The 26,441-nt window shown below is 32.6% G+C and overlaps 2 protein-coding genes across 5 annotated transcripts; both read right to left on the bottom strand.

Moving 5' to 3' along the window:
- Window positions 1–211: 211 nt before the first annotated feature.
- Window positions 212–6,614, bottom strand: LOC141677738 (uncharacterized). 3 transcript variants are annotated; one of them, XR_012557508.1, is made up of 9 exons: window positions 6,488–6,610; window positions 6,357–6,383; window positions 5,908–6,181; window positions 5,699–5,818; window positions 5,467–5,625; window positions 3,781–3,953; window positions 3,324–3,429; window positions 2,188–2,363; window positions 212–537 (listed from the first exon to the last, which is right to left on the bottom strand). XR_012557508.1 is itself a non-coding variant. In XM_074483785.1 (6 exons), exons 1-6 carry the CDS (start codon window positions 6,154–6,156, stop codon window positions 508–510), a joined length of 837 nt encoding a protein of 278 aa, XP_074339886.1. In that variant the 5' UTR covers window positions 6,157–6,452; the 3' UTR covers window positions 212–507. The 3 variants fall into 3 exon arrangements, 1 of the variants encoding a protein (XP_074339886.1); XR_012557507.1 differs by having other exon boundaries at window positions 5,908–6,383; window positions 6,488–6,614; XM_074483785.1 differs by lacking the exons at window positions 2,188–2,363; window positions 6,488–6,610 and having other exon boundaries at window positions 5,908–6,452.
- Window positions 6,615–8,701: 2,087 nt separating this feature from the next.
- Window positions 8,702–15,095, bottom strand: LOC141677413 (dihydrolipoyllysine-residue succinyltransferase component of 2-oxoglutarate dehydrogenase complex 1, mitochondrial-like). 2 transcript variants are annotated; one of them, XM_074483339.1, is made up of 15 exons: window positions 14,990–15,095; window positions 14,654–14,730; window positions 14,465–14,539; window positions 13,737–13,788; window positions 13,627–13,654; window positions 13,364–13,434; window positions 13,186–13,260; window positions 12,980–13,035; window positions 12,865–12,909; window positions 12,500–12,766; window positions 12,253–12,347; window positions 11,572–11,662; window positions 11,343–11,453; window positions 10,100–10,294; window positions 8,702–9,347 (listed from the first exon to the last, which is right to left on the bottom strand). In XM_074483339.1, exons 2-15 carry the CDS (start codon window positions 14,699–14,701, stop codon window positions 9,156–9,158), a joined length of 1,401 nt encoding a protein of 466 aa, XP_074339440.1. In that variant the 5' UTR covers window positions 14,702–14,730; window positions 14,990–15,095; the 3' UTR covers window positions 8,702–9,155. The 2 variants fall into 2 exon arrangements, with proteins under 2 accessions (XP_074339440.1, XP_074339441.1); XM_074483340.1 differs by lacking the exon at window positions 14,990–15,095 and adding an exon at window positions 14,838–14,983.
- Window positions 15,096–26,441: the final 11,346 nt, after the last annotated feature.

Genomic DNA, 26,441 nt, shown 5'->3' with positions numbered 1-26,441 from the left:
ATAGAGTAAGACACAGTGTAAATAAATAAACTCTACCTCAACACTTAATGTTATCAAGAGTTTCACAAATATGCGTTTATATACTAAATTTACAAATAGTTGACTTGGGTTTGATTCCCATCCAAAACAACAATTTTTAACATTTAATAAAATAAAGGGATAAAATAGTAATTACGAATAAAATGTTTCTCAAAAACTTAATGTTGCACTATTATATATACTAGTCATTGAGCCCGCTAGGCTAAGGCGTTTTATAATAGATGAGGTTAACATAATTTTAGTAAATGAGAACTACTATGGTTCAACATATCTAATACTCAATAAAATAAAATGAGGATGAAAGATCCTTTCTGATATGCGGATCAATTTTTAAAACCCTTGCATAGAACTTGAAATGGAAACCATCTATCTTTGACTACTTTTCTGCACAAATATACATCAACTGTTAGGATTCCAAATATACATTACTGTATGCATTATTCTTCTGTATGCTGCTTCCGTATTTCCCTATACTCTTGGCCACTGTGGGCTTACAACCTGTAGAATACAAAAGATCAGATGTCAAATTTAAGCACTACTTGTCACAGAACTGCATGTTTTTACATGTGTTCGGATTTATATTTTTCCACATGTATAATGTTTCACGCTGATGTTAACTGATGCACGCTTATGGGTGAATCAGGGTCGAGAGAAACCACGAATTTTAAGCTTAAAGCTTGACTTAACAAAAGTTCTTGAGGTTGGTTCGAAAGTTTGAATTGAACTCACCTCAATTGAACGTGTAACATACATGTATATAATTTTTTAATAATTACATAATTAAATATAATAGGATTTAGTTTGGTGGCATACTCTTAAATGAACTCTTAGGTGAAGCGCTAACTGAAGAATATGTTGCAATATTTTACTGTGAAGGACAAGTTAAGCCTATTTTCTATATAAAATTAATAAAAATAACCATTTTTTAAAAATTGGCCAACTTTAGCGTATCGGATACCCAACTATGAGTGCAGTATTCAGATACCCAATCAATTATCACATACATGAAATATCCAACTAACAGTAGAGTATCTTTTATAAATTGAGATAAGCAATTAACACTGTAGTATTCAATTGGTAAAAATTGGCCACTTTTTTCAGAATGATTATTTTGTTTAATTTTTTTTAAAATGGTTATTTTTGTCATTTTCAACATATTGCTGGATATATTAAACAACAGAAGCTGTTTATGCCGCCTCTCATAAATAATTTGAAACTCAAGCTCTACTCAATTAGCGTCAAGTCAAACATCAAAAGTCTACGAAAAAAGATCTACTTCGGTTTGGTTGGAGGGAATTAAATGGAATGGAAATTATGAACAAAATCAAAGGAAAAAGGGAGGAGGGAAGAGTGAAAAGAATAAGTAATTTTTTTTAATTAATAAGATCTGTTGATAATGAGTAGGAGTGAGCATTTCCTGGTTCAGAACCGAGAACCGAACCGAACCGATCAAAATTACGGTTCAGGTTCGGTTCTTAACTAATTCGGGTCCGGTTCGGTTCTTGATTTTCTAGAAATTTCATTTCTCGGTTCGGTTAGATTCTTAACATACTAGAACCGTAAGAACCGAACCGAACCGTATATAAATGAATAAATACAAATATATATATATACACATATATATATACACATATATATATATATATATATTACTTATTATGTTTTCTTATTTATAATATTATAATAAATTTTAAGAAAAATATGATTTTTATTGTATTACTCATTTCTTTAAATATACATGGACTTTTGAATACTTTTATAAATATTTTTCTTCTTAAATATTATAAAGTAATCGAATTCAAAACGATCCACCACTAATAAAAATCTTCTTAATAAATAATCAAAACTAGTCAAAATTTAAAAAGTTAAAATATAAAATAATATGCAAAATAAATCATTATGAAATAAAATATGAATTCGGTTCTTTCGGTTCAGAACCAAACCGAACCGTAAATTCTTACATATAAACGGGTCCGGTTCGGTTCTTGAAATATTCCTATTTCGATTCTCGGTTCTTTCGGTTCCGGTTCGGTTCGATCCGGTTCTGACCCGTTGATCACCCCTAATAATGAAATATGATCCCAGAAATCCCATTTCCCAACACCTTGAGATATTAGGAGAACTCGTAACATGGACATGATATCAGACCTCAGGCTGGCGGGGGAGGACTCAGGTTTGTCTTCCTTCGTCTTCCTGCTACCCCCAATATTCTCAATAATTATTAAAGATATTGATATTGTATGGAACACCTAGTGATCACAATCCTCGTAAGCCCAATTCCTAACATCTTGAGATTTTAGAAGAACCGGTAACTTGACAAGAATCTGAATAAAAAAAGAGTAAAGATCAGGGATGGAGCACTTTGTTTTCAAAATTGGTCGGTTTGAACTCGGAACAGAATAGAGGAATGAACAAAAATGGAAGAATGAATACAATGAGTAGTTTTTATAAAAAAAAATTATGACATCTGTATATAAAGTGAGTAAAGATGGGGAATGGAGCATTTTTTTTTTCAAAACTTGTTAGTTTAAGCTCAGAATGGAATGGAGGAGAACAAAAGTTATATACATTTATCCAGTATTTAGTACAAATTTAGTTTTATCTTTCCATGTTTCATTCTATCCAATCAAACACGCCATAACTTACGAATAGTTAGACTTGTTTAGCACACTTACACCACTAACTAATGATGTCCAAATACACATATCCTCTTTTTGCAATAATATATGATGCTTCCCGTGATACCCATATAAATTTCTCTCCATTCTTTAAAGGCTACGTTCTTTAGAAGGGCTACAACTTGGGGACCATTCACGATCAACTTGTATTTTACTGTACCTTTTTCTTCGTGTCATGGACCAATTCTTATCAAATTTTGGTTCATTTTACAAGTACTCATAACACATTATAATACAGTGGGATCAGATAAGGCCTAATAAATTATTTGAAAGGTGTGAAATGTAAATAACAGTCGACGATAATCATCAAAGCATCCGATCACTATATTAGAGCAAATTTAAAATAAAAGTAGTGCTAGGTGTACAAAATTTTGTACAAAAAATTTGTACAGAATGATATGCAATTGATGTGGGGTATTTTAATTGGGCTTGTTGACATGAATAGAGTGGGTCATTCCAATTAAAACTCATCACATGTCATTATGTACATAATTTTGTACACAATTATGTACACCAAGCATTTTTCTTAAAATAATTCCCAGATACTTGCGAAATAGCGGAGCCAAAGAACAAAATAAAAATTCACATGAAATTAGTAGCACAAACCTCCAGTGTACTGAAAACCAATCTCATCCGGCTGGAAACCACTGAAGGCTCCTCAGCACAGCCAGATACTGCCAATTGCTCTAATTGAAGAGTCTTCACAGGTAGCCTTTAATATTAAGAAAAAAATAAACATTAATGTTTATACTTTATAATATGGATATAAAATATATATTATCAGGAAAAGGTTATAACAAATTGTGAACAATAAAGCTTAAGTAACAAAGCTATCAGAGCTTAATGTATCTCTATTTTCTATCTCCGTTTGTGTCTAGCTATCTTCAAAAATTGCTTATTCACTTCTTTAAATTTAAAATTCTGGGACTTCTTCAAAATTTTACGGCACTTGAAAAATTTTCTTTAGTACATCATGCAAAGCAACTTAATATAGTCTTGAAAGCAATAAAACTCAACGTCAAAAAAGATGCTGAAGCTGAACAATCAAAACATATTAACAAACCATGCCATTCCTCGCACATAATATGCCTTTGCTATGATGGCACAGAAGCCTTTCCACTGATTCTTCATTTCATCAGATACTGGAGATGTTGAAGACCAGCGCACAATGGTTGCTTGAGGTGTACACAGGATGGTTATGAAAATTATACTCAGCCACACAATACACTCAGAAATCTGCATTGCCAAGAGAATACAGAAGGCAACAACGTTAGCAAGTTTACTGATTATTCATTCATCATTTCACAGACACATATATATTTGCTTTTCATGAAACTAATGTGCATGTGAGTTACATCAATAGCTGTAAACAATAAAACCAAACTGGTAAAACTAAAATTTGAAAGAAAGATGATAGGAACTTAAATTTTTTGTAGAAATCAGTTGTGCACCACCCCATTAATGAGCTCTTAAAAGTATAGAATAATTCGGACACAGCCGATCGGGTAACTAAAATTGGTAGATTAATGAATATAAAACCACTTGCAAACTCGTGTACATTGCATAAAAATTGATACTGCCCTGAAAACACTTGAAATGCAACAAGGCAGCTCATTTTAAATGGGTACACTACATGTTCATCTGAAGCACAACACTTTAACTAAGTGACTGAAATAAAAAAAAAAAAAAAAAAAAAAGCTCAACCATGGACTGCTTTAAAGGTCATTAATGACTATATGGACCATAGCCCCATATGAAAAAAATCAGTACTGTAACCAAGAATAATGGGAGAAAATAAGAATCCCAATCTCTGTTCAGGAGTTATTTTGTATAGTATTTATTCATTTAGAAACCATAGGTAGATACCTCTCCATTCGATCCTCATTTCCTTTTGCATGGCATAGACATAATGTCAAATTATTACTGATATATTTTTTTTAAATGAAACCAGAAAACTGTTCCAAAAAATTAAATGGTTAAACCTCACATTGCATTCAAACATATTCATATTTTATTTTTAATCATATCTATATGTATTCACGGTGACACCCACATCAAACATTGGGTGTGATATTTTACAGCATTGTAAATATAATTTGAGTGTGCCTCCTCTGACACCGGTACAACTCTGGCTTCTGTAGATGGTACCTTCCAATTAAAGCAAATGAATAGTATCTTCTTAATAAAAATCAGGTACACACAAATTCACCAATAAAAAGGTCTTCTCTACTCGAAATCTTAAAAATAAGATACCTCATTGACAATGTTAAATTGCCTAGACACACGGAAAGACACTAGAAGCTTCAACATTATCATTAATAACATAATGGCCATGCATTCAGTTTTACTTAAACCATAAGTAAACGCATCAAACAGTAAAATCCTTTAAAACAAAGTCCAGTACTATAAGAACAACCTTTAAGTATTTTCCTCCAACCTTTTAAGTTCAGTCATCTTTAGTTTACAATTTTAAAATCATACGAAATTGGAGTGACATCAATCCACTGGAATATACATTATTGTAGCCCTCTGATTGTTCTTTTTTACTTCCATTATATTAAGTTTTTCTAATAAAGATAACGGAAATGGTAACTATGCTGCTTGAATAACAAACCAAAGACATGGAATACTTGCGATGATGCTTATTCACTAACTAATTAGAATATAGGAATAAAGTAGATTGGAAATAAGTATACAATGATGCTTATTCACTAACTAATGAACTTGTTTAAGAGTAGATTGGACTAACCTCTTCATAGCAGATCTTGGATTTTAAACTGGTGATTCCACCATAAGTTTGCATTGCTTCAATCTCATAACCAGATTCTTTCATATCTGTAAGTTCTTTCCTAAGTCCTTCATCAGTGCATCCCAATGCATTAGCATTTACCCCAGCGCCAATGAAATCCTAGTATGGATTATCGTAACAAAATTTTTGACAAATGTAGCTAACTAAAAATGAAAGTGAAAATTATTAATACCTTCAAGTTGTCACCTCCACCACGGTCAATGACATTTTTGTATCTCTTAAACAAGCTGATTGCTATATTTCGCGAGGAGCGATACTCATCATCTGATGAAATCGTATCATGTAACTGACACTACAAAATTCCGAAATGAAAAGATAGATATTGGGAAAATCTGAGAGGCAAGAGACGAATATATTGTCCAGTCGAAAGATATCACTTACAAGCCACCTTTTCGAAGTTGTCTGTTGCGGTAAATGATGTACCTTAAGTTGAGTACATCCTTTCTGAAAAAAAGAAGATGTGTGCAATCCACTACTACAACCACTATTTATATTGACCAATGAAACGAGAGCATGATTTGGAAGATTAACATTTGAAACCTTGCAACGAACAGGTTGTTGAAGTGTGGTATTGGTGTCCAAGTATGTTAGACTCTTACAGATAGCTCCGGAATTGTCAACTGTCAACATGGTGGAACCATGGTACTATAACTACCTTCAAAGAGAGCATACACTTGGCCAAAACACACATCTAATGCTTAAGATAATCCATAACAAACTATTTAAGATAACCTGTAGCTAAAGTCATCATGTAAATCGATTTCGATATTACCTGCTAGAATAAATATAAATAACAGCAAAACTGAAGCAGAAGAAAACGCAAAACTGACCTTAATACAGTTAAGTAATCTCACAAACTGCACAAAAAGAAGATATAATCACAATTCAACAGGTTAATCCAAGAGAGAATAAACAAGTTATAGAGCAAAAGTAAATATGTGAAATACTATTTTAAACATACATTTAAGAAATAAAAAGAGGAGAAGAATGTGAAGAGGCTAGAGGCCACGAATATATGTATGGATATAAGAGGTCCTTCGTCGAATGAATGAATTTTATTGTACAATTAACTTCTGCCTGTCAACTTCAAATCTGCCTCTTTCTTTGGCGTTCCCAATTCCAATGCTTAGTCCAAATCCAATCCAAAAATTTAAATTTGGGGTAAATTATCTCAAATTCTCTTCATCAATTAATAGTATTATTCACTCTAAATTTGGAAAATAATGGTTTTCTTATTTGTACTTTATGAGATTTTAAAATAATTTTTGATTTTTTACTTATATAATTAATAACATAATATAATTAATAATTAACAAGATTTTTTTTAAACTAAAATTTAAAACAATGAGAAAATATAATTTTATTAAAATTTAAATAGAATTACATTAAAGAGTCAAAAGTGCCGAATCCAAGTTTAGACTATTCCCATCGATGAAAATACCCGATTCCAAGAATTCGTAGACTGTTTTAGAAAAATAAAAAATAAATAGACACATATTACACTTAGAGATGTTGAGCATTTGTGAGAAAAATATACTAATTCGGAAAATTAATGTGTATCAATAATATTTTGTATGTTAATTATTACAATAAATGTGTTTTCGTGAATTAAGCGCACAATTTTAATATTTTTATGTGTATTAATTTTTTTATTTAATTAACTTATAAAAGTTATATAAATTGTTAATAATGATTAAACGATAAATTTAAGATAAAATTACTTAATATGATATTTATATATTATTATATATAAAAAGTGATTTGGATTAAATGTTTGGATCACACTGTTGTAGAAATTTGGATCAATAATCCAAATTTGAATTTTTGAATCATAACTGTTGGAGATACATGAACTTTCCTTATTTCGACTCGGCACATATACACACATCTCAACATTTTTCTTAAATAAAAAATGGTCCACTCATCAGTAAGTTAGCCGAAATAAAATCAAACAAAACTGAGTAATTGTTTTATTCTTTTGAACTTTAATTTAATTTTTTTAACTATTACATATAAATAAACATTTTTTAAATAAAAAAATTAAACGTTTATGCGTTGAACACCCAACATTAAAAATTCGGCAGTCGATCAGTAAATATTGTACCTTGGTTTATATAATAAAGGAATTATTTTGTATATATGTTATTTATCCTACTTTTTTAAAAACCTAAATATAGATAATTTGTTGTTCTCTGTATAGGCTTTCAAATAAGACAAAATAATATATGATATTCATCCCGGGTAAAACAAAATTATATTATTGGTCGAGTTTAAAATAAATTAAAAATAAAATAAGTATAATTAGTTGGATTTATTTGGTATAATGGATTTTAGGCTAACAAAATAATAAATATTGTTGATTTAGCTAAAAAGAATATATTATTGAATTGTTAATTCGTCAAACGTTAATAAAATGTCGGTCTAAAATAAAATAATATATATTATTCATCAAGACTAAAAATTAAAGAGTTGATCCACAGTAAGATATAATTAAAATCTCAATAGAATTTGATCAGTTAAAATAAAATAATATATACTATTAATATGATTAAAATAAAGGCATATTATTTATCCGACTTTAAATAAAGTGAAAATCAAAATAAATATAATTGGTTAAATTTGGGTAGCATAATGACTTTCGAGATAATACAAAATTAAAATCAAATTAAATGTGATTCATATGCTATTTACCGGGTTAAAATTTATTGTTTAAATGAAAAAAATAATAATACTTCATAAACATACATAAAAATAACAATAATTTTATATATTTCAGTTAGTAATATTATTTTCTTTCCCAAACTTAAGTATCTCGAAATAAAATATCAAATATGCATGTGGATATTTATAATTATTATCCAATCATATCATATAAAATTTTGAATAAATAAATTGCGCATCTTACAAAACAAAACTCAGTTTCATTTAAAAAAACTATATAGTATTAGTAAAAACCGTGCATCACCAGGGTTATTATAAGCTATTAAAATATTTAATATTAATATACTTTTGATAGATTAAAAATTTGACTCTTAATATTAAAACTGAATATGCATGTATAAAGACACAGAGCTAAATATAAGTATGTTATTAAAAACAATTTTTAACATATTATGCAAAAAATACTGCACAGTTATAATCTAGTATTTCTATGTGCCAAAAGAAACATGACATGAATCAGTAGAACAATGGCAAGTTTTGGCTGTTTGAAACTACACAAGCACGTCTTTACAAGCTAATAGTACATATCAATATTATTGAAAATAGTGGATCCGGAGTACTTATTAGCTCAGACCACAATATACATGATCTACATGCACCAATAGTACATATCAAAATTTATAGTATAGAAACTTGAAAACACGCACACAGCCAAACTATCCAAAATGAAAATCATGATGACCACAAGTAGTTCATTAGATGATTCCCTATAAAGTTGTTCCTTCGATCGGGTGCAAGAACCCTCAGAGTGTTAATACAGTAAAAATAACTTACGTTTTATGACAAACTCTCACTTGCAAACTCAGAAATAGTTGCCGCAACTGAATAATACTTGAACCAAACTTTCACGATTCATTATTCTCCCATAAGGAACTAGGGTCTACTACAAGGGTGCCTGCCCTCTGCTTTCATATGTCAAGTAGAAGCCTTCTAGGGTCTTCTATAACATCTTTGATACGCCTCAAAAAATATACAGCCTCTCTCCCATCAATTAGCCTATGGTCATAAGTTAGGGCAATGTACATCATTGGTCTTGAAACAATTTCACCTCCAACAACCATTGGGCGATTCACAATAGAATGCATCCCCAGAATAGCTGACTGCAAAGAGGATATAAAGAAAAAGTAAGGTATTACAAGTGCTTCTGCAATATAAGTTTATCCCGCGTTTAGATGAATAACACTAGGCTCGTCTCCAAATAAGGTACTAAACACTGTTGCAACACCATTTGTATGGCAGTAAATTTAAATAAAATATTTGCATGTAGGGAGTTGGAGTCCTGTCTACCACTTGCAAGTAAAAATTTTAAAGGTGACTGGTGTCCATGAGAGTTACTACATGGTGCAAAGGACAAAGGCCTTTTCCAAGTCACTGCAATATTTTTGTAGGGAGACCTGTCTACCTCTCATATGCATGTTAAAATTTTGAAGGTGACTGGCATACATGAGAGTTGCAACACAGTACAAGGAAAAGGGGCCTTTGCCAAGTCAATGCGATATTTTTCTACAAGCTTTTTCCTTTATATGTTCCATATAAGTAAATGTGTAATTAATCATCTGGGTTTCAGAAACCACCTTTGCCTAAAAAATGTCCTACCTTAATCTTGCAACAGCTCTGTCCCGCGGAAGACAGTTGTAACTTGGGTAATCATTAATTTCCAACATAAAAATTAAATCCAGCATCCCCATTTTCAACAGTTAATGAATTGTTCAAAGTTTTGTTTTGTTTTGACTTGTTTATTTAAAGGGTTCAACATAATTTCTGATAAATTCTACTCCCGTGTGAAGTTCTAAAAACATTTATTTTAACAATAAAAATATTTGTACTGAATAGAGTTAATAAGATCTGTTACCTGCGGAGGATTAATAATTGGAGTACTCAAAAGGCTTCCATAAACACCTCCATTAGATATTGTGAATGAACCTCCAGCCATCTCGTCAATTGATATTGAACCATTAGTAGCCTTCTTCGCTAGGGTGTTGATCTCTTTCTCTATATCAGCAAAGTTCATTTTCTCAGCATTGCGAATAACTGGAACAACAAGACCCTTCAAAGAAAAGCATAAAGAATTACATTATACAGTAGTATAGGTTAGAAATGGACTCTCATTAAGATCTAACCTAAAACGAAAACTTAATAAGAAACAGGCCATACTCTGTGAATTGTACCAGCAAACTTTTAGCCAATACCAAAAGGACACATTAGTTTCTCCTAGATGAAACTTGAAGACTGTTTTCAGCGGAACATACTCACACAGAATATCCACCTTTTACTTTAACATTATTCCTAGACACTTGAACAGTTAAAGAAATTTGGTATTGTAATATCAGTGTTACTAATTAAACATGTATTTGTACAATTATATAAAGTAATACCCAATAATTTATTTGTGCAAATTTCAAAAAGTTTATATATTGGAATTATCTTGGAACTCTCAAGACCATTTACAATTAACGGATTATGTAGTATAGTGATTACCATATTTAAAAATTATTAACAGAAAAAGAATAATTACAATACCAAGAATTATCAATAATTATTTCAGTTCTAGTTTATGTATTCAAAAAAGGTCCATTACGCAAAGAAAATACTTTGTGCCTAGAACTCTGTGTTTTAGAAAAATGTCAATTGTTTTAGAAAAATGTCAATTGTTTTAGAAAAATGTCAATTGTTTTCGAAAACAAGTAGATACTCATAATCATACCTTTTTTAAGTTCAATTAATAACTAAATTAGTTATATCTAATTTACCTTTTTTATAGACATGAAAAAAATAGTTACTTGACCTTTAAAACTTATTTATAATTAATAATACTATTTCATAGCGATAGTGAAAATAGAGTAGTATCTACTTAACTGTATTCAGTTCACCTTTATTATGCCGTCTACTATGTCAATATTTATATCTTGTACTCACAATTATGTTAAACAAAATTATTAAATTATTAATTTACAAACCATGTTGTTTCCTCAAAACTGTGTCCAAAAGATCCCAAATTCCCTAAATTTCGGGTCCAACACGCGTCACGCAAACACTCTGTACTAGAGCAGCATAGATTACATTAGAAACTAGTTTTACTTCCATTAGCAACTGACCTTTGGTGTACCAACAGCTATACTGATATCAATATAATCTCTATAAATAATGTCATCCCCGTCGATAACAGCATTAATGATAGGCTGGTTCTGGAGCCCACTTACGGCAGCCTGAAACAAACATCAAGGAAATTTAAATACTATACAGGTGTGGGTGTAACCATCAACCAGAAACAGTAATCAAAAAAATTCATAAAGGTGCTGCAGACCAGCATATTACTGCACGCACTTTGACAAAACCAGACATTAGTCCTAGTTTTACTCCATGCTTCTCAAGAAAAGCATCTTTATACTCAGAACGAAGCTTCATCAGATTAGTCCTAGAAAATAATAACCACTATGTTAGTCTCCAGAAAGGAGTACAAAATCGAGGATATGCACAAAATCAGATATGGTCAAAGTTGAAATGTCATAGATTGAAATAATCTCAGCTTTCATTTTTCTAAATGATAGAATTGGTTAAAGCGTCAACTATACCTTCAAAAACTCATTTTTTCATATAAATTCAACTTTTTACAATTTTCATTTCATTAAATATAATGCCATTCAAAAAAGTTCATAACAGTTAGTCAGAACTGTTCACACCAGCAATGCATTTAACACATAAAATTAAGATGAACCATTGGACATGGATTCAGATAATTTGAAACTAAAAAGAACAAGAACTACCTAAACATTAAATGATGGAACAGAAAAGGATTTACTTGGTGATTAAACTAAAAGTAGAGAACCAAAGAGTTCCTGAGCAGTGGCAAAGGTGTTCCTAGTGGTAGAAGAGGTCTAGAGTTCAAAAGTAGGACCTAAATTTAATTAACTATAATGAAATTCACAAGGTGTGTTAAAAAAGTGTACTGAAGGTGTTCAGTACAAACATGAACCATATGCATCACTTGTATTATTTGACACTTACATATCAACATCATTAAATGTTGTTAGCAACGCAAAAGTATTTTGGGAATCTTTCAGCCGTGTCGCAACTCGTTTCCTCAGCCTTGTCATCGGAACCTAAAAAAAGTAACACTTTGTACTGAGATAAAAGAGGATGTAAATATTGGAAAAATCATAGTGAAGTTAAATGGAAAGAGGGTGATTAAAAAAAATTAAGTGGTACAGCAACATGACAACTGGAACATGTTATTAGAACTCCTGAAGCTTACTCTTCTTTCCCTTTCCTTTGGTGGAAGTTGAGGTTCGGAGGCTGAGGGTCTAGGAGGTGGTGTTGAAGGTACTTTAGGCTTGTCTTTAGGCGTTGTTTCTGCCTTAGGCATTTGCTTTTCCACCTTCGTTTCCACAGGAGCAGACTCAGAAGCAGCCTTGCTAGGTGGCTTCTCTGAGGGAGCTACATGTGTTGCAACTTCACTAGACTTTGAAATTATTGCTACCTTGGTGCCTGGTTCCACTGTGTCACCTTCTTTGGCTACAAACTGATAAGAATAGCTACTTCCTCAGAAGCATAATAGATCTCTAGTAAATTAGCACTATGGTGTAAAGTAATAATACTGATCCTGCTAATATGTATTACCTCTTTAATGATCCCGGACTCGGGGCTTGCAACATCAATTGTCACCTGAATGTTGCCGAAAAAGTTAGTCTTGATCATGATTTTCTATAGTAGGTTAATATATTCAAAATATTACCTTATCAGTTTCAACTTGTGCAATGGGCTCATCAATATCAACATGATCACCGGGTTCTGCTCCCAGTTATCACAGAATGAGTTCCAAATAAATAAAATGCAAACTATTTATATAATTAGAAATTACATAAGGAACTGGTGTATAGTCAATCATTATAACAATCAAGTATACTCATTATACAAAAACAGTGACCCGAGGAAACGTACTCTTCAAAAAGGTGGCTAGAGTGCCATCAGTAATAGATTCACCCATAAAAGGTACAACAGCCTCAACTAGTTCACCTTCATAAAAAATAATATTACCATGAGCTTTCTTAAGTTAGTCAATGTAGAGGTTAAAGAAAAGAAGAGAAAAAATGTAATTTTCATTTTTGAGGTATCATACCACTATCCGAAGAAAATGACCTACTCCACATTGATACAGATTCATTACTTCGAAAATATGACACAACATTCCTGTGCTCATCAAAACATTAAAGAATATCAATGATCTAGAAAATTATGTAACAAGAGCAGGGAATTATCACATACCAAGAATCTCTAAGTGAAAAAGCATCTGTACTTTTTTACTTTTAAAGATAGAACATAATGATGAAAATCAAACAAATAAGACCATTATATATATAGAGAGAGAGGTGTTATACCAACCTTACAGGCCTTGAGTTATCGTAGCAACCTATACATAATTTATAAAAAATCAGCAACCAAACAAGAATAATTGCATGTATAATATCATTGCGTCAAAATTAGCAGATTACCTTGGTTCCGAACATTGGGAATAAGTTTGGATCCTCTTCTAATGTGTAGCGTCTGTAAAATTTACAAACATTAGATAAGTGTTTATAGGACCAATAAGGTGACTACATAATAAAAAATAATATTTTGTTAAATGAACCATGATATGTAAAATTCAAAGAAACCTACAATGTTGAAACAAAGAAACTTCACGGTGATTAAATGACCAGCACACAAAAAATATGAGCAATAGATCCGTTAAAGAAAGCTTTCAATGTCAAAAAATCACGGATAGGTTGAATATGAACCTTCATAGTTAAGTAAATACTAAATAATGAAATATGAAAACAATATAGTTTATAATTCTGATTCTTATCCCTTAAACTATGTGGTTTATTCTTTAAATGGAAAGACCTAAGAAATCTGTGATCAAGAAAAATGAACAATAATCTTAATTCATCTCAATTTGAAGTTTAAATAGCAGGAAATGCTTGTATGAGGGAGTTTGTCACGATCTACAATCATAACAAAGATATCTTAGTACTCAACGAAATCTGAATCATTTCATTGAACTTAACCGTAAATTGCTAGTAGCTCGTGGCATAACACTACAGAAATTCTTTAAAGCTCAATTCATTACCTCAACAAACATTTAACAAGTACAAATCAGCTAAATATCTAGTCAAGGCAACATAAAACATAAAACGTCCAAATGTTATAAATACATATACCAATCACAAAACAATGATACCTCATCTGCAATATAAGTTCGTGGATGTGATATTACTGCTGCGGGTCGAACTCGTCCTATCGACTGCCCTAACCTCTAAAAACAATCACAATCACAATAATAAGCATTTACGGAAACAAAAGCGGACAAACAAAAACGCAAAACATCTATATACATAACTAACAAGCGTAATTACGAAAAGTAACTAACCGAAGATCCGGTAGAAGCAACTTTACGCCTTACAATAGACCACATCATAACACTTAACTAACAATTCAGCTTTAGCCCTAACACAAATATATATAAAAATAATTAAAATCAAATGAAAATAATAATACAAAAAAGGAGAAAAGTCAAAATGAATTGAATAATAAAAGCGTGAAAGAGGATAGACCTAGATTTAAGCCTTGGAATTAAACAATTAGCAACAACCAATGATAACAAAAAACCAGATTCGATAAGAATAAACAAGCATGTTTATGTATTACAAGTAATAATATTACGGTGTGTGTGAGTCCGAGAGAGAGAGAGAGAGAGATTTGAGACCTGCGTGCTCAAGGGGAGAGGAGGCAGATGTGGAATTGGTGTTTAATTTTTTACGAGATGAAGAAGCGAATCGAATAAAGGTCTCGGTATTATTCAGTCAAATCTACAACTAAAATATAAGAGATTAAGTTATTACAATTTCGCAAATCCGAACTATTCCGTTGAGGTAATGATTTACAATTTTTTGGGTAATTTTTTTAAAATAATCGGATAATTTATCAGTAATTTATTGGAAATAGGTCAAATCAGATAAATATTTTTATCATTTTATTAACGATTTTTGAAAAATCGGTCGATTTCTATAATAATGTGTTTTATGAATAATTACGCCATGTAAATTGTCAACAAAAAATGTAATAATTGTGTTGATCATTTTCAGAAGAGAGATAAATGTTTGAATACACTATACGTAATAGAAATTAAGAAGAAATTATGTATATTTTTCTTTGAAATCAAAGATTTTCATTAAAGATCAATAGAATCCGATTACAAAATCTCCAACACATAATACAGAGTTTGCTTGCTTTTTAACGTGACGAATGAGAATATCATCTCTTTGTCTTTGCATCGTACAACATTTTTTTTAAAATACTACCCACCTTCAATTCGTATGTTTGATCATGTTGAAGTGCTTGTACCACCAACAGAGAGCCCGTCTCGATAATTACATTCTGTGCTGCCCTTTCTTTCGGCCAACTCAATGTTGCGTACATTTTTATAGCTTTCAGCCTCCAGTGTAGTATCTCCTCCATTTTCACAGATTTTTTCCTGCAACATATTTACTGTTATCATTCTTTATAACTATACCTACAGTCCCTGCAAATACTGAGGCATCAACGTTAACTTTACACCATCATATCTTAGGTTTTTTCTAGCTCACCTTCTACTTTTCTCCATTAATACTCAGTATTTGCCTACTACGGTGATATGTTCTTTGAGCTTCCTACCACTCTATTACTTGTCTAGAGCTCAACTCCATCAATGCACCTGGATCAATATGTTGTAACTTTCACACTTTCTTATTACTGTCATACCGGATTCCCTACAATACCTTAGCTATATTTTTCACCGTTCATGTACTTCCATTGCTCAGTTTCTCAAGTACCCATCGTGGTGCATCATCCACTTCCCTCGTGTCAATAACAACCCTTAGCTTTCCTCCAGCACTATTGTGCATACCCACAATCAAAGAATACATATAATAAATTGTTAGGTCACACACACTGTAGAAGGGGGTTGAATACAGTGTATAACACAATCAAATCGAATTAAGAATACAAGTATGTAACAAAGAATAATCTTATTAATAAAACAGTATTGTAATGGAACCGTTCTCTCTCAGTGATGAACAAATATCACGAGAGCTGCTAGGGTTACAATGAATAATATTCTCGATAATGATAACACTTCTAGTGTAAACCCTATGATGTGTTTATATACCACACAGTTACAATATAATCTTTTAATTGATATCGAATATAATTATGTATCCTAAAATATATCAATTAGTTATCTTTTCCTCCAAGTCTTCTATTCTTTATAGAATTCTTCTCCATACATATCTCTTCTTGTTTTAGTCTTGATCTTCTTTCTCTTCAATCAGCCGCCTTCCTTATCTGAAAGTCTTCTTAAGTCCTGATATTATCTTCTGATGAATATCTTCTGATATCTTAAGTTCTGACTTCAGTATAAGTACTGATTTCCAGTTAAGTCCTGATTTGTCCTGTTAGTCAAGATCTGAAAACTAAACACAAATCATTATTAGACATGACATCACAAATATATCTAACAATCTCCCCCAACTTGTAAATTAGCATAATATACAAGTTCAATAGATATTTGATGATGTCAAAAACATTAAGTACAAATGCATATGAGAATTTGACTAGATAACTACAACTCACAATCCTTGTAGCTTTTATCATCCTTAAAGTCTGATATCAGCTTTAGCCTGTATATCCTTCAAAATTTAACAGTTGTAGTCCTCGACCTGGCTTCAGTGTTTGATCTCTTGAATGTCAGGAGTTGTTCTGAGATAGTTCTTCAGAAGAGTTCTCTCAGCATATTCAAGTTCATTTATCATCCTCCTTTTAGCATCTTTAAGTTCAACTGTATCTTCTCCTGTCTGAAAGATAGCAGCCCCGAGATCATTAATCTTTGCTTTCCTTATCTCCTGATCCAGTCTGATCAGATAAGCTTTGTCAAACTCCGGATTAAATTCAACACCCTTAATACGCAGAAAAGTAGTGATCTTGGCGGTATTGGGCTTCATCTCAACTAAATCACCATTTTGAGCTCTGTACTTTGGATAGTATGGTATGTCAGACTTTACAGAGTAAAGTTTCTTCTGCCTCTGAATATCAGATATTAAGTATCTGGCAGCACCATCTGTTGACCTGTTCTTCACTTGAAGTAGAAATAAAACATGATGCAGTTCTTCATAATACTTCAACCGAATTGCATTCTTTCTTATCTGGAATACTCTCCCGTCTATCATAAAATAAAGCATTATGTCTTCTTTTAGCTTGGAGTTGTAGACCATCTGTACAGACTCTAACTGATTTAGTCTTTCTGGAGTTGTCCCTACTCCTGGTTCAGTAAGGGATGTAGGATCTGAGGTAGAGTTGTTTATTCTTTTCTCATCAGGATTACCTAGTCCTTTTTTATCTCTAGCTTCCTTCCCTTGGATCAATCTACCCTGAAAAACATTTGTTGAAGTCTTCATAGGTTGAACAGATTGTTGAGCTTTAGTAAACCCAGGTAGTAGAACTGTTGAAGGTTTAACATGAGCAATGTTAGAGGTTTTCTTTTCTTCTGATGTCAAGACAACTTGAGCTCTGTCAGAGGTTGCTTGAATATTCCTTTTCTCCTTCAAAATCAGACTTGTATCTTCATCAGCATTTACTTCCAGATCCATGATTGGCATATATATCTTTACAGATTCATCAACTTTTGCCTTACCCTTAAATCTAGGATCAACTTCCACCTGTGATTTGGACTTGGCCTTAGATGCCTCAGTATTTGTCCTCTCTTTGATCATAATGCCCTTAGGCTTAGGTGGTTTCTTTGCTATGACTTGAGTTTTAGACTTTGACTTAGATTTATCATTTTCAGCTTTCAGTCTAATCTCTTTTTCCTTCAGACTTTCAATATCCATGCCTGGATTGTCTTTTAGGAACAGCCTTTTGGAGATCTCTTCATCAAGTTTCAGAGTTTGTTCATCAGAACTTATCCTTTTAGTATCAGAACTTGTTCTTTGACTTATAGTTCTGGCTTCCCTTGATAAAGAACCCCTGCCTTGACTTAGACCTCTACTCCTTTCAGGGTTTCTCTGGTTTTCATTATCATCATCCTTACCCTTCAGTGATTGATCAGTTGTGCATTTGGACTTAATTACTTTCTCCCCCTTTTTGGCATCATCTGGTAGAAGCAGGGAGACAAGCAATTCCACAGAGTTTTGGATTTCATTGAGTCGGTTTTGTTGAGCAGCTTGATTCTTTAAAATATCAGATAGTTGAGCTTGCTGTTTTTCTTGAATCTTTTCTATATACTCAATGCGGTCAAAGGCTGGCTTAAAAAATCTTTTCTTGTCCAATGTGACATTTATGGTCTGCTTATGAAGGGTTTTTAGCACATAAACGCAGCGAAAACGTAAATTTAAATCTTAAAAAAAATGAAACGAAACCCTCCGCTGGATCCATGCGAAAAATAATATTTAATTCGTAGTTCAGTATGTTTACCTTAAGAAGCTTTACGTTAATGGAAAGATGGAGGTCTTTAATGGCGATCCAAAAACGATGAACGGAGATCCTTATCAGCTGCTCCTCAAGTGTGAAGCACTCTACCGGTATCCACCAAAAAAACGATGTAATGAAGGAGGAGGAGATGGAGAGAATTAGGGTTTTGTAAATCATTTTGGTTGAGGCAAAAATAGGGTCTGTAATAGTATATTTATAGGCAAAATTTTTAGCTGAAATTTTTCCCATAAAATATTATTATTATTAACCCTTTATTATTCTCACTAATAATTAAAACACCTTTTAATTATTAATCCTTTTTCTAAACTCTTTAGAAATAATTCTCTCACTTGATTTAATTTCCAAAAATTAAATTCTTAATTAATAATATTAAGAACCTTTTCTTAATTAATGTATAATCAATTAAATCTCATTTAATCAATTATTAAAATTTCCAATTAATTATTTATTTCATAAATAAATAATTATCAGCCATTATTAATTAATTCCTCCACCATTAAATCATTCTCTTTTATGGTGTGACCCTGTAGGTTCAATATTAAGCCGGTAGTAAAAATAAATAATAATAAAACTATTTTATCATTATTTATATAAATTCTCTAATTCATTAAATATGATTAATTAATTAATCATATTTATTCTACATCGTGAGGGATACTTCTCAGTATATCGCGACTATCCGGATAATACGAATTCACTGCTTAGAATACTAAGAACCTATTCAGTGAGTAGTTACCGTACAATTAATTCCTTCTACCCTGCAATGTCACGATTAAATACAAGGCATGGAACTTGTGTCAAGCCTATCTTATTTAATCACTTGCTTTCCCATTCACTATGCTTAGTTCTATTTAATGTAAATTAGAAACTCCTTTCTAATTTCATTCACTTTGGCCAGAGATTCCTGAACTAACATAAGTGGATCAACATTGAACATTCTCTTCCTACACTGGAATGGGTAGATCCTTTATTGATCATACGCTATCTTCATGTACAAATTCCTATACCAGTAGAGCCCTTATAATTGTCCCTGGAGACTAAGAACTAAACCAAAGCATAGTTCAGTGTACACAAGATGACTATGATGACCTCAAGTCTAAGGATACTTGTACAACTATCACTATGTGAACAACTGCTGACACGTGAGTGAACTACATCAGTTGTTAAGCTGTGTGAGTCATGTTCAGTGAACTTATTCTATAATAAGCACCTACATACTAGCTATAGTGTCACCACACAAATGTCTATGAGAACAGACATCTTCCATAATGAAGCAAACATAGTATGTACCGATCTTTGCGGATTATTAATTACCAGTTAGTAATCCTACGATCAGGAACTATTTAAGTTTAGAGTTATCATCTTTTAGGTCTCATTATTATGATCTCATCACAATCCATAAAAAGCTTTACTCTAAACTGTGGTATATCTTATTTAAACATTTAAATAGATAGAGCCCGCAATAAAAACAAAACAAGTCTTTTATTAATATCAATGAAATCAAAACAGATTACATTAAAGTTATTCCTAAATCCTCATACATGATTGGACTTAGGACATATCTTTTTCAATCTCCCACTTGTACTAAAGCCAATCACTCTGGTATCTAATACTCATCTTGTCTTTATGACGATCAAAGTGACTCTGAGAAAGTGGCTTTGTGAGTGGGTCTGCTACATTGTTATGTGTGTCAACTCTCTCGACGTTGACATCTCCTCTATTTTCAACAATCTCCCTAATCAGATGAAAGCGCCGCATGACATGTTTTGAATTTTTATGAGACCTAGGTTCCTTGGCTTGTGCTATTGCTGCGTTGTTATCACAATACAACACACTAGGCTCTTTAACGCTAGGAACAACTCCCAACTCAGAAACAAATTTTCTCATCCAAACGGCTTCTTTTGCAGCCTCACTTGCAGCTATATATTTTGCTTCCGCTGTGGAGTCAGCCGTTGTAGACTGTTTGGAACTCTTCCAACTAATCGCACCACCATTCAGAGTAAACACGTACCCTGACATGGATTTTCTATCACTTTCTGATTGAAAACTAGAGTCAGTATAACCCTCTATTTTCAACTCAGATTCACCACCAAAAACAAGAAAAATGTCCTGAGTCCTTGTAAGTACTTAAGGATGTTTTTCACTGCTTTCCAGCGGTCTTCACCTGGATTGGACTGATATCTGCTCGTCACACTAATTGAATAAGCAACATCAGGCCTTGTACACAACATCGCATACATGATAGATCCTATTACTGAAGCATAAGGAATCTTACTCATACGCTCTCTTTCCTCAGGTGTCTTAGAAGACATTTCTTTCGGAAAGGGACACTCCATGGCTCATCGGTATGAGACCTATTTTGCAGTTTTCCATGCTAAACCTTTTAAGCACTTTCTGGATGTATGTACCCTGGGTAAGACCTATCATTCTTCTAGATCTATCTCTATAGATCTTCATACCGAGAATGTAGGATGCTTCTCCCAAGTCCTTCATGGTGAAGTTCTTTGATAGCCATACTTTGACTGATTGTAGCATCAGTATATCATTTCCTATAAGAAGTATGTCATCCACATACAATACAAGAAATATTACTGCGCTCCCACTAACCTTCTTGTAGACACATGGTTCATCTATATTTCTGATGAAACCAAACTCTTTGATAGTCTCATCAAAACGGATGTTCCATCTACGAGAAGCTTGCCTTAAACCATATATGGTTCGCAGCAGCTTACACACTAGGTGTTCATTTCCCTTGGAAAGAAAACCCTCTGGCTGTGTCATATACACTTCCTCCTCAAGTTTCCTATTGAGGAAGGCTGTTTTTACGTCCATTTGCCAGATCTCATAGTCGTAGTAAGCAGCAATCGCAAGCAAAATCTGAATTGATTTTAACAGGGCTACAGGCAAAAAAGTTTCATCAAAGTCAATCCCTTGCCTTTGTTTGAATCCTTTTGCCACGAGCCTGGCCTTATAGGTCTCCACCTGGCCATCTGCTCCAATCTTTCTTTTGTATACCCACTTGCACCCAATAGGCTTAACACCTTCAGGCGCCTCAACCAGAGTCCATACTTGGTTGGTATACATAGATTCCATTTCGGATTTCATGGCACTATGCCATTTCTCTGAGTCAACACTACTCATAGCCTCATTATAGGTCACAGGGTTGTCATCATCAATGATTGACGACTCATTGTCATTCTCAATGACAAGGCCATAATACCTCTCAGGTTGGCGAGACACTCTCCCTGTCCTACGAATGGGCTGTTCCACAGAAGGTTGTTCAGTCTGAACAAGTGTTTCCATTTGATCCGTAGTAGTTTGTGCTTCTTGAACTTTATCAAGTTCAATTTTGCTCCCACTGTTTCCTTCAAGGATAAACTCCTTTTCCAATAAGGTAGCATGTCTGGAGACAAACACCCGATGATCGGTGTAAAAGTAATACCCCAAAGTCTCTTTAGGATATCCCACAAAATTACATTTTACGGATCGAGATTCCAGCTTATCTGGGTCAACTTTCTTGACATAAGCTGGACATTCCCAAATCTTAACGTGTTTAAGACTCATTTTCCCTTCTTTCCATATCTCATATGGTGTTTGAGGAACAGATTTGGAAGGCACCTTATTCAGTAAATAAGTTGAGGTTTCCAATGCATAACCCTATAGGAATACTGGAAGATTCGCATATAGCTCATCATGGACCGAACCATGTCTAACAAAGTTCGATTTCTCCTTTCAGATACCCCATTCAACTGTGGAGTATATGGAGGAGTCCACTGGGAGACTATACCATTTTCTTTGAGATAAGCTAGAAACTCTCCATTCAAGTATTCACCACCTCGATCTGATCGAAGAGTTATAATACTGTGTTTGGTTTGTTTCTCCACTTCATGTTTATATTCTTTGAACTTTTCAAAGGCTTTAGACTTGTGTTTCATCAAATACACATATCCAAATCTAGATCTATCATCTATGAAAGTAATGAAGTACGAAAATCCACCCATGGCTTGCGTAGACATTGGTCCACATACATCTGTGTGTACCAATCCTAGCAAATCTGCAGCCCTCTCTCCATGTCCACTAAATGGAGATTTGGTCATTTTACCCAATAGACAAGACTCACATGTAGGATATGATTCAAAATCAAAGGGGTCAAGTAATCCTTCCTTATGCAATGTCTGCAGTCTATTTTCACTAATATGACCTAGCCTACAGTGCCATAAATAAGTCAGATTTTCATCATCTCGTTTTCTTTTATTAGTTTGTTCAATCTGAAGTAAATCATGCTCTACGTCACATACATACAGACCATTAGTTAAAATGTCACGTCCAAAAAAGAATATTATCTCTAAGGATAGAACATTCATTATTCTTAATAATAAATGAAAAACCATCCACATCCAACATAGGAATAGAAACAATATTCCTCACAATAGAGGGAACGTAATAACAATTATTCAAAATAATAGTCTTGCCTGTAGGCATATGTAAACTAAATGATCCTACAGATATGGCCGCAACCCTTGCTCCATTGCCCATACGTAGAATCACCTCATCTTTTTCAAGAGTCCTTCCCTTTAGTCCTTGCAACGAATTGCAAATATGAGAACCACAGGCGGTATCTAATACCCAAGTAGAAATTTGACCTAGTGACATATTAACTTCGATCATAAACATGCCTGAATCAGAAGCGGTAGTCTCACTACCCTTCTTCTTCAATTCTGCAAGGTAAACCTTGTAGTTCCTCTTCCAGTGCCCCAACTTGTTACAGTGAAAACAAACAGCTAAATTAGGACCCGTCAACTTGTGAGCATCTAGTATGCTCCGGAGTGATAGTGCAGAAGACATGACGAATATAGTAAATCTGTAAATGATAAACACATAACAACACATAGCAAATATTCAATTTCATTTCAAAACACTATATAAATCGGGTCTTTATTCATAAGTGTCTCCCACTAGTTTATCTAATTTTTTTTCAACCCCCTAAGTGAAAATTAAGCATTCATAATGCTAGTGGGAATAAGGATCCTACATTCCATCACACAACCTCGGTTGTGGCATGAAACGTCATGTGATGTTCAATAGGCAGACAACTCTTGTCAATTACATCTTATGTTATTCCCTAATATAAGTTTAGCCTCTTGAATAATTAAGTCACGGCTGTGGCACGACAAACTCAATATTCTAAGTCAAGTCTAACCCAACATTTCATAAAATTGAATCAGTCTCCAACGGCCCACGGCTGTAGCACGTACCGACCTTTAGATTCTAATTCAATGTACACATCTCTATGTAATAGATAAGTATTTCTTATTTCGAAATCAAAGCCCTCGGCTGTAGCATGAAACGACAATGATTTAAAAATAAGAACCATTTTCTACCATGTTGGAAGGCTATGACCGACACAAGCCCGTTGTGTCATTGACCAATTACTACTTGATATTATTTAATTTTAGAGGGATTATATTATGTTACAATCATAATCATATTATAAAGAGATTCTTCCTTTTAAATTAAATATTTCAAATCAATAATCGATAATCAGATGATTCCCAGATCGGGTGGAGCATTGTCAAGAGGCGTCACTTAATAACCCTTTCTTACAGATAAAAATCTGTTGTTGACAGAATCATCCTTTCTCTCAATATTGAAAATTCATATTCAATTACGTGTTTCATAAACACAAGAATCTCATTATCGTATTCATAATATTTATTGTTAAGGCAAGAAACGATTCCTATTCTAGATTTTCTAGAGCACGCCTTATATTGATTTAAGTTCACCTAAATCTATCATCGCATGGTAAACATAGGCATATATCTCATATATAAAATTAAATAAACAAGTAAATGTAAAGTACAATAAAGTAAATGTGTTTGGTTATGACCCCATCCTATGTGATCTTTATCAAGCTCATGATAAAGATCAAGCTCAATCTAATATGGTGATGGAAATAAATACAACTACTTATTACATAAGTCTTTTTCTTTGTATCACCTCCATTGGATAGCCTTCTTGAGTCTTCAATTACATTACATGATTGAAAGTAAAACTAATCTAATGAACTTATAAGAATAACTCGAGTTACATTCGAGATTTATGATTACAAAGATTGATGACATGCAAGTCGTATTTAAAACCAAAACCAAAACCATTACACTAAGGTCGAAAGGTCATAACCATCCACCATGCTCCTACAACACATAAAAGCATGTTAAAACACATAATCTGATCTTAACATATCATATTATCCATGATCTAATCATAAAAAGAAAATATGACAAAAATCAGAAAAATAAGAATCAAATCAGAAAAACAAGAATCACTGTTTACGGGCAGTAACCGACATCAAACGCCTTATAGACGAGTCGCTGATAGCTTAAGCTATCAGTTTTGTTCAGACGCTCATTTACCTATGGAATAGGGTATTCGTTTGCGTAAATCGGACACCAGACCCAGATTTCAGCAAATCTGCAGCAGCCAATTCAGAATCCGTATCTAATATGATTCTCATAATTAGAACAAACATAAATCATGTATATATCAGTATATATATAGATTACATAATCATCTTATGATTATACAACTCACATGAATATCATATATTCAAAACCATACATATATAAGCATATTATATCAACATCAAATCATGGCGAATCACGTACATGCTCATATATCGAAAACAGTTAAACACATAAACGAATTAAAAACTTTTTGCAAGTAGCTCTCATACCATTGAAGGGTTTTTAGCACATAAACGCAGCGAAAATGTAAATTTAAATCTTAAAAAAAATGAAACGAAACCCTCCGCAGGATCCATGCGAAAAATAATATTTAATTCGTAGTTCAGTATGTTTACCTTAAGAAGTTTTACGTTAATGGAAATATGGAGGTCTTTAATGGCGATCCAAAAATGATGAACGGAGATCCTTAGCAGCTACTACTCAAATGTGAAGCACTCCACCGGTATCCACCAAGAAAACTATGTAATGAAGGAGGAGGAGATGGAGAGAATTAGGGTTTTGTAAATCTTTTTGGTTGAGGCAAAAATAGGGTCTATAATAGTATATTTATAGGCAAAATTTTTAGCTGAAAATTTTCCCATAAAATATTATTATTATTAACCCTTTATTATTCTCACTAATAATTAAAACACCTTTTAATTATTAATCCTTTTTCTAAACTATTTAGAAATAATTCTCTCACTTGATTTAATTTCTAAAAATTAAATTCTTAATTAATAATATTAAGAACCTTTCTTAATTAATTTATAATCAATTAAATCTCATTTAATTAATTATTAAATTTGCCAATTAATTATTTATTTTATAAATAAATAATTATCAGCCATTATTAATTAATTCCTCCACCATTAAATCATTCTCTTTTATGGTGTGACCCTGTAGGTTCAATATTAAGCCGGTAGTAGAAATAAATAATAATAAAACTATTTTATCATTATTTATATAAATTCTCTAATTCATTAAATATGATTAATTAATTAATCATATTTATTCTACATCGTGATGGATACTTCTCAGCATATCGCGACAATCCGGATAATACGAATTCACTGCTTAGAATGCCAATAACCTATTCAGTGAGTAGTTACCTTACAATCAATTCCTTCTACCCTGCAATGTCACGATTAAATACAAGGCATGAAACTTGTGTCAAACCTATCTTATTTAATC

The sequence above is a fragment of the Apium graveolens genome, chromosome 8, assembly GCF_009905375.1.
Source record: "Apium graveolens cultivar Ventura chromosome 8, ASM990537v1, whole genome shotgun sequence".
NCBI lineage: Eukaryota > Viridiplantae > Streptophyta > Magnoliopsida > Apiales > Apiaceae > Apium > Apium graveolens.
This window is presented reverse-complemented; position numbering and strand designations above follow the sequence as displayed.

Coding starts and splice junctions, on each gene's coding strand:
- LOC141677738 (XM_074483785.1), bottom strand. CDS start 6,156: ATGTTGACAGTTGACAATTCCGGAGCTATCTGTAAGAGTCTAACATAC. Junction 5,819..5,907: donor CAACTTCGAAAAGGTGGCTT/GTAAGTGATATC, acceptor GGAATTTTGTAG/TGTCAGTTACATGATACGAT. Junction 3,430..3,780: donor TATGTGCGAGGAATGGCATG/GTTTGTTAATAT, acceptor TTAATATTAAAG/GCTACCTGTGAAGACTCTTC.
- LOC141677413 (XM_074483339.1), bottom strand. CDS start 14,701: ATGATGTGGTCTATTGTAAGGCGTAAAGTTGCTTCTACCGGATCTTCG. Junction 13,789..14,464: donor GAACTTATATTGCAGATGAG/GTATCATTGTTT, acceptor TAAATTTTACAG/ACGCTACACATTAGAAGAGG. Junction 11,663..12,252: donor ACATTTAATGATGTTGATAT/GTAAGTGTCAAA, acceptor ATTATTTTCTAG/GACTAATCTGATGAAGCTTC.